We start from the raw sequence: 9,312 nt of genomic DNA on the forward strand, positions 1-9,312 counted from the left end.
TCTCTGATGCTCATTACAGCCGTCGGGTTGAAGGCGCTACCGTACTGGGCGATGTTTGCCATCCTGTGGTTAACACTGATATTACATTTTCAAAGGCTCAACGAGTGGAAACAAAATTAATTTATAAGGCCAATTCGAATTTGAGCTGCAGGTCCTAAACAGTGACGCCAGTCAAATATCGCAAGTTACTTCCCGTTTGTCCTTTTTAACCTCCAGAAGATCAATATTCTTATATTTTGGTTCGTTTAAGTGGATATATTTGTCTTTCTCGTTCGTTTGCAAATACAGCTGGTCCTCTATGGCCGCGATCCTGTTTTAATCTGAAGGACTCTTATCTTTTTCCGGTCTGTTTTTTGGCACCTCTGACAGCTGGACGCCGCTGGGCTGGGCGCATCTCTCAGCGCGCGCGCAAACCCCTATCGAGACTGGTCCAAAGGCGCTCTCTTCCGCCGCGACCCATTTAAAGGCGTTGGGCCGAGCGATGCTTGTGCGACTACCTTGATCTCGCTCTCTTTTCTTCTTTCTTTCTAGAGGTATTTTACAATCTTTCATCATTACCCCCCACCGAGGCGCCGCGGATTTTCTGTCGTCCCTTGGTCTCCGAACTGCGCGGAGGAAGTGGTCACTGTTGGCTGTGGTCACCGCTGTCGTGATGGTTTTGCTGGCTCTGGCCATTGCCGTGCCGCTTCTCCTCCTGCGTCCCTCGGAGACCTCCGCTCATTACTACGAGATGATGGGCACCTGTCGGATGGTATGCGACCCTTACAGCGCCAAACCCGGGGGTGGCGCCGCTGTAGAGGAAACCCAGAGCGTCAACGGCATCGCACCGCTACCACCGATGGCGCAAGGTAGCCGCGGGGAACCGGGGAGACCGGGAAAACCGGGACTCAGGGGTCGCCCCGGAGAGCCAGGACCCCCTGGCCCCAGGGGGCCACCGGGGGAGCGCGGCGGCAGCAAACTCGCCTTTCCTGCTTTAACCGCAGCAGCGGCAGAGCACAGCGAAACCGACGGTGCCAACTCTACAAACGGCGGAAGCAGGGTTGCTTTTTACGTCGGTCTTAAGAACCCCCACGAGGGATACGAGGTGCTTAAATTTGACGACGTGATTACAAACTTGGGGAACCTCTACGATCCGAACACCGGGAAATTCACCTGCCAAGTGTCCGGGATCTATTACTTCACTTATCATGTGTTAATGCGAGGGGGAGACGGAACCAGCATGTGGGCCGACCTGTGTAAAAATGGACAGGTAAGTTACAAGTTGTAAAGTGGTCTTGTCTACCTTGCAACATAAATTTAAACGATTTGATTATCGCATGTTGCGCAATGAAAACTACTCCCCACCCAAAACGCGCACTTTTACGCACGAGAAGCCCAGCACCAGGCTTCAACGTGAGATTCATGAAAACAACGACGAACTATTTCGCGTATCGAAGATGGTTTTGAGCATTGGGAGTTTGTGCGCACGTTCTTGTTTGTCACTGACTCAAATGATTAACAAGTGTTGCGTAACCACGCGCGTTGATGTTGCTTAAGGGGAGGGAGAATGCACAAAAGCGTTTCGCTTTACTCTCCAAATGTTCCTTCAATACATGTAAATGAAATCTTTCAACATTTTTCCTTTTCACTATTATCAGCACAACGGCCTTCTAAAATATGCTCTATAATATCAAACGCTGTCCCCTATTTCTCAGGTCCGAGCCAGTGCCATAGCTCAGGATGCGGACCAAAATTATGACTACGCCAGCAACAGTGCGGTGCTGCACTTGGACTCGGGCGACGAAGTGTACGTGAAATTGGACGGCGGCAAAGCTCACGGAGGCAATAATAACAAATACAGCACCTTCTCCGGCTTTATCTTATACCCTGACTAAGTCAAATTGTCAGCAGAAGTTATTTTCATGGAAATATGTGGTTATATTGTGTTTTTGTGTCTTTTGAAACACAAGGTAATTATGTTCATGTCAGGTGATGGACAGCTTCCTCAGTACAGAGGTTGAATACGATATTAGACTGTGTTGGGTTAACAGTGCGTGATATTCCTCCAAATTCAAACATCAGTCAGATAAACTCGTGCAATCTTGCTATTGAAACCTGGTCGTACGTATGTAGCAACCTTTCAAATGTTGATCGAACAAAATGGTGCAAAACAAGCATCTCATGCATCTATTTAATTTACAGCACCAACTGAATGAACTCTTTCAAGTGCAATCCGACAAGTCCCAGTCACATGAAGCACATATGACCACATGAACAGCCGCACACAATAATACATCTTCTTGCTATTATGATTTATAGTAAAGTATCTCTTCATGTTTTGCATTATCTTATAAACAAGGATTTAACATGATTACTCATTGTGTTTTATACAGTTGCAACCAGAGACTAGTGTCTACTTCTGCAATGGCCAGACCATCTTTATCCATGTAAAGCTAAACCTGTGAAATGAAAATATCCGTAGTGAGGTTTATTGTGTGTGTGTGTGTGTGTGTGTGTGTGTTTTCTTCCAAATGCAAGCATGGCATCAATATCCAAATCGGAACTAACAGTTACCTAAGGCACACACACACACACACACACACACACGCACACACACGCACACACATGTCCATTCTTGTCCTATCATCCAAATTGCCAAAGGGGAGCTGGACCCATCTGATCATACACAACAGTGTCTGTCAACAAAGGACAGGAGTGGAGTAACAAACTGCCAGATGTAACAATCTATAGGCTAAAAATAAAAAATAAAAAAACAATTAAAATATGTTGGTTTCATTTTTATTTTTTTTAATGAATTGTTTGTTTCCATTTGGGTTATCAAAATGGTTTTGCTGTGTTTGATGAAAGACGCAATAAAGCATCCAGTCATTTATATTTTGAATTCCTATCATATATCAATAAATATTGTTTCACAAAAAAGTGTGTCTGGCTTTAAGGCTTTTCCTTTGCGCCAAGTACAAATCTGGGCCTCGTGTGAAATGTCACCTGACTGTACCGGAAAACAGGTTGGCAGACCTCCTGTGTGTTCAGTGATAACGCCAGGCTGATAACATGATTGTTTGAACGCAAACTTGCTAGAATCTTGTTTTCTTTATTGTTGGCGTCTATGGACATAAGTTAAATACACGTAAGTATATCATTTATCATTTATTTATACAGTACAGTCAATATATGGTATCTAAATGTATACCATATATTGACTGTACTAAATGTATATTTAGATACCATATATATATATATATATATATATATATATATATATAATATATATGTATCTAAACAAAAACAAAGATTAAACATCAGTTCTGGTCATCTTCAGTAACTCTTGAAGACATTTGTATCCAACAAAAATATGGGAGATGACTAATATTTCCACAGGTGCTTTGCAGCAGTTTCCTGCCATTTAAGGTTCAGCCAGCGACCTAAACCGGAGGTAAGCGCTTTGTCCTGTTTTGCCGAATTTGGAAGTTGGTTGGTCGCACACAAGCCTTATTGATCACCATTCATAATGCAGATGCACACAAAAACTGCGAACCAGTGTCCAGTAAATGTTGTTCTGATATGACCCATGCAATTCCAATCAAATTTTGGTGAGGTTCTGGAAAAAGGTGTGTAATTTATTTCACTTTTCTCTGTCTCTACAGAAATTCTCCCCACCCGGAAGGCAAACGGCTGGCTTGTTTTAACCTCATTGTCCACAAACGATGCCGGGGAAAACACAAATGCACCGTATAATTTATTCAGTCATGTTGTTTGAGGAATGTGTTGTAGAATTTTACAATGAAAGCATTCCTTCTGCTCTAAAGTTAGAAATTGTATGGTATCAACGTCTTTGCAACGTCAACTTCCAGGAACCGTTAAGTGTCCTGGAAAAGAGGCTGAAAAAATACCCATACAGTGATGGTGTTGAATTTGGTGCCGATCCAAATTAGGGTTGTTTGACCGAAAGCGAGGATGACATTTGATAGTAAGGTCTACAGGTGATACACTCAGCGTGCGTTTTACTTTCACATCCGAGTTTTGTGTTTTTCCAGGAGACTTTGTTTGTGTAGGCGGCGCGGTGCGCCAGTGGTTAGCGCGCTGACCTCACAGTGCAGAGGTACCGGGTTCAATTCCTTGTGTGGAGTTTGCATGTTCTCCCCAAACCTGTGTGGGTTTTCTTCAGGTACTCCGGTTTCTTCCCACATTCCAAAAACATACATGGCAGGCTGATCTAAAATTTCCATAAGTGTGAGTATGAGCGTGGATGGTTGTTCGTCTCTTTGTGCCCTGCGATTGGCTGGCAACCGGTTCAGGGTGTACCCCGCTTACTGCCCGAAGACAGCTGGGATAGGCTCCAGCACCCCCCGCGACCCTTGTGAGGATAAAGCGGATCGGAAAATGGATGGATGGACTTTGTTTGCGCGTCACATTGCAGTGTAGCCTCGAGACTTTAGGAAGACAATGCCAAGCGTGCCCTGCACCGCTGCTCACATGTTCCAAATTGCCTGACTGTCCTTACTTGCTCCACAATAGCTAGCGGGTGTTTTGAGTCAGCAGGACTCCATTCGTTTTTAAAGGTTATACTGAGGACAAAAGAGAAATTTTGCAGCGAAAATAAATGCCCAAACACAAGGGAATAAAACCGTAGTTTATTAATGCAAAGTAATACTCAAACCTGCTTTCATACACATTTCGAATAGTTTGAAAGTATCATGGAAATGAATTTTGTGACTTTTATTATTTCAGCATATCTGGCGACTGACATGTAGGGACCCTGGGGGACTGCATGCTGAGATGGGGGCATGCAAGCTCCCTTATTGACAATAAAACACGCACAAAAAAAGATGCTCATTGCCATTGTAAAAGAAGCCATTTATTCTCAGGTGTCAAACCGGGTTTGAAGTGGGGGGTGCTTCACCCTTCATTTGCTTTTATTGAGACCACAAGCACTGCTCCAGTCTCATTAAGACGGTGGCTGTTTTGTGTGCATTTGATCTTTTTTTGGTTGTTGTCTTCATCTTCTTCTTCAAACTATCCTCTTGGGGAACACACACCAAACACCTGTTTACACACCACACTTGTCATCAATCTAAATGGAAATCATGGAAAACAAATATTAGCATGTTGGCTTTTATAAATGTCAATTAAGACCTTGGCCAATATCGCTGCACTCATGAAAATCCATCCTAGATGGATGTGAAAATCAGTTGCCCGGAATAATCAGCATAATGCCCAATCAAAAGCAGCTGTCCACCACTTCCTTAGCATGTTGCTGTTTAATATAAAGTAGGGACTATTTTCGATATTTTTTACTTCCAATAAAGGTATAATGGAATCCGGCTCAATGTTGTTGTAAATGTTACTCTGATTTACTAATGTGTTGACCGCTGTCTTCTTTTTTTTCTCCCCATTCAAATTATGGTCAGGAATGTTGATTTTGTCAACCGTTGAGCATATGAAGCAACTCTTTGAATTCAGACAAGGCAGAGCAAAGGCTGACATTTCAAATTATGTCCACATCATTCAAAAAATTCTTACCACTTTGTAGTGAGATTTCCATTGTGTCTTTTGTTCTTGCACGTCACCCCCGCTGAACATTTGAGTGACGGTGAGCGGTACCCTTTTGAACTGTTTAAAGATAAGACTGGTCAGACTCTTAGAGGAAGTGCTCATTTTAGCATGAAAAGTGGAGTGTCTGACGCCGACGGAAGCGTCAGCAGCAGCGTATGTCGCCGGCTGCCAGATGGATGTTCTCATAAGACCCCGACAGAAATGCAGTATATCAGCAACACAGAGGACAGCACATGGGCAATCTGCCATTAAAAAGTTCTAAGTGCCAAAGGTGTCAAAAGTTGTTTTAAGTGCACAAAGGGGGTCATTGGTTGTGTGCTGGTTCACAGAGCTCAGCAAAACCTTATTATTACCAGGTCCAGAGTGTAGAGCTCACCCAAAGTCGGCAGAGATTGGCTCCCGCCCTCCTGTCACCCTGACAGAAAAAGCAGTCAAGGAAAGGAATGGCTAAATGAGAACCTGCCCTGATGAAAAATTGTATAAAGAACATACACCCCAACTGATGTTGACTCTGGAATTCATGATCATGTTTAGTTTCGTATTCTTTTTTTGAATTGTGATTCACCCAAATAGTGACTCACTTAGTCTGTCATTCTGTACTTAAGAAATTTCATCTTAGTCTGAGTTTAATCGGCTAAACAAGGAGGAGGACATGCAACAGAGGAACAACGTGCATTGGACTGTGGGGTCATCAAAGAAATTATAATTCGCTGTCCTTAGTTTAGCATGTCGATGCGTTGACCACCTCCAGGAGTCTTACTAATCCGATATCTAGGTCATTCCAGCTATTTAACATTTAAAAAGTACTGTATGCATGCAGTTGATTTAGTTTGATGCACAGTTCAATATAGTCGTTCAAAATTTTAGGTATAGCAAAGAAGTGATCTGTATTGTTCCACTCCACCAGCCCCCCCCCCCCCACCTTCAATGGTGTAATATCAATGGGTAGCTCGAGCCTAAGCCATTAGCATCATCAGCAGAAAGATGCAAGTGATCTGTGATCCCCTGCATCTCAAAAGCAGCTAAATGTCAATCTCCTCTTCACATAATCCTGTCTTTCAAATAGAATAAATCACAAAATTTCCTGGGGTCGTTCCATCTCATCTCTGAGCGATCTTGACCACACCCACGCAAATGATTTGCAGGCTGACAGGAGAATGGTACAATTCTAAATTAAAAAAAAAAAAACATCTCTGTCATGCTATGGGAAATTATGGGAGGGGGTGGGGCTACTCTTCGATAAATTCTCTCTCTCTCTCTCTATCTCTCTATCTCTCACACACACATACACACACACACACACAAACACACACACACTTTTTTCCTAGAGCTCTTCAGCTACTTCGTCTTTGTTCTTGCAATTATTTATTTATTTCAGAAAGCTTAAAGCACTTCAACAAATAGCATTATCTTGAAACTCCCTATCAATAAAAATACAAACATCTTGATAATATTCATTCATTCATCTTCCGAACCGCTTTATCCTCACAAGGGTCGCGGGGGGTGCTGGAGCCTACCCCAGCTGTCTTCGGGCAGTAGGCATGGGACACTCTGAACCGGTTGCCAGCCAATCGCTGGGCATCTTGATAATCATCTATAATAACCCCTTTCACGCGAGGTCTGTCTGCATTTATATTTTCACCAAAGGATCTTTTGCTCAAGAAATATTCCATTCACCCCCGTCTCCAATGACTTTTTTTTTGGTCATCTCATGACACGCAGTCTGTCACACCTGAATATTAGGGAGAAAAGGTTAGCGGTATAAGTCTTCACTGCAGCAGGGAATGTTTTATTGTAATGAAGCCAATGAGAACTATGTCTTTAATATCTCCTCTGGTTGGCAGCTGCTGACAGGCCGGGGATGCCTGATGAGAGAGTCACGGTCCTGAGAGGCTTGACTGAAAGGTTAGGGTCGCCCTGGGCAGCAACACTGATGAGGACAGGCAAGTTAATGTGCATGCGCATTCGTGTGCACACACACACACACATAAATAGTCAGTTTCCCCTTAACGCGGAGGTGTATTGGTGTACCTCATTTTTCATGATTAAAAATCCAAAAATCCAACCAATCCTTCCATTCTCTGATCCACTTATCCTCACAAGGGTCACGGGGCGTGCTGGAGCCTATCCCAGCCATTTTTGGCCAGTAGGAGGGGGACACCTTGAACTGGTTGCCAGCGAATCGTAGTAAAAATGTACCAGGAAATGACCACTGGCATTATTTTGTAGCTAGCATGTTGGCACAATGGCAGTGCTTCCACCTGACTGAGGGTGCAAATGTCAATTATATATAGCTATATATTTTAACTTTTGGCCCAAAAAATAAAGTAAAACTAGCTATAAGACTGAATCGGAATTTAACATTTAATTGGCCATGTTTACATGACTCACTACTTTCGTAATGATCAGAAGATAGCTTGTTAGCTGTCATGACCACAATCCATCAAAATATCTGTCAGTGTTGTTGTATTCGACTTCATACATTATGCCTGACAAAGAAAGTATCATCGCTGTCCTGTGAAAAACATGTATGTCCATTTTTGTCATGAAAAAAAGGTTTATGTTAAAGGTTTGTCTGAAATGCTGACACCCCATAATACAATTAGCACAAATGCGCATATGCATTCTTCACAGGACAGCGAAGGTATGCTTTTTCTGCAATCAAAACTATTGAACAACGGTGGCTGTCAAATTTCCCACCCATAGTTGTGCCGGGCTGTCGGGCAGGCTTTTTGGTACAGCTGTTCACTCTACATTATGTTCAATCAATGTATTCAAGTCATGTGCGCTTAGTGAGGGGGAACGCAACATGGCTGCCAATGGCTTCACTTGTGTTACGGTGAGTAGGCGTAATCGGGAAAAGCTGCGTACATCATCACTCGCACTTGTCACCAGCAAACCCTTTGCCACAGTTCGATGATCAACTTTGTGATTGTGTCATTGGTCTTGCATCCGCATATCTTGGACACTCTGTGAAAAGAAGGACGGAGACGCAAGTCTGACCTGATAGATCCAAATACATTGTGAGGGTCTGCTGGAAATGTCTTGCAGAGGAGTTTCAACTCCCTCCTCCAGCAGAACTTTGCCGACTTTGACCCGTGTGAGTCATGTGGCTCCATTTTTGAGGTGGCTGACCAGAGTTGTCGCCATAAGGTGGTTGGTGCTTGTCATAGCGACAATCGCTGAACCAGTTTGGTGGACAGCAGTGGAATGCGATCAAGCTGAAGAAGAAGAGTCCTGTCGGGCCTTTGAAGCCTGTGGGACTCAGAGACTGATGATTACCGTATGGCCAAGTGGAACACAGCTTTGGTGGTCGCTGAGGCAAAAACTCTGTTGTAAGAGTTCGATGAGGACATGGAGATTGATTCTGTTCATAACCTTTACAGAAAGAATTTCAAGGTGAGGCATAGAGGACATCTGATTTGGTGGCCTCAGAATTGCCTCTCTATTTTTTTGTTGATGATATGGTTGAGTTGGTTAGTTACGGTTGGATGAAGCATTTGGGATGAAAATCAGCACCCCCAAATCTGAGACAATATTCCTCAGTCAAAAAAGGGTGCAGTGCACTCTGTAGTTCAGAGATGAGATCCTGCCCCAAGTGAGGTCTTGTTCACCCATGAGGACATCAACAGGTGGATCGGATGTTGCAAGGGTGGGCAGCTGTCAGCCCGACTGCGCCTACTCTCGGGTAAAGTTTGAAAATAAAAATGTTTACTAAAGCTGAACAGTCCTAAATTCTAATAACAGTGCTCAAATCTG

General features: G+C 43.5%; 1 protein-coding gene across 1 annotated transcript; it reads left to right on the forward strand.

The window, feature by feature from the left end:
• Positions 1–393: 393 nt before the first annotated feature.
• c1ql2 (complement component 1, q subcomponent-like 2) lies at positions 394–2,922 on the forward strand. Its single transcript, XM_086107766.1, has 2 exons — positions 394–1,249; positions 1,695–2,922. Exons 1-2 carry the CDS (start codon positions 653–655, stop codon positions 1,872–1,874), a joined length of 777 nt encoding a protein of 258 aa, XP_085963892.1. The 5' UTR covers positions 394–652; the 3' UTR covers positions 1,875–2,922.
• The last annotated feature ends 6,390 nt before the right edge of the window (positions 2,923–9,312 follow it).

Source organism: Hippocampus guttulatus, chromosome 1, assembly GCF_054856545.1.
Source record: "Hippocampus guttulatus isolate MCC_2025c chromosome 1, RoL_Hgut_1.0, whole genome shotgun sequence".
Taxonomy (NCBI): Eukaryota; Metazoa; Chordata; class Actinopteri; order Syngnathiformes; family Syngnathidae; genus Hippocampus; species Hippocampus guttulatus.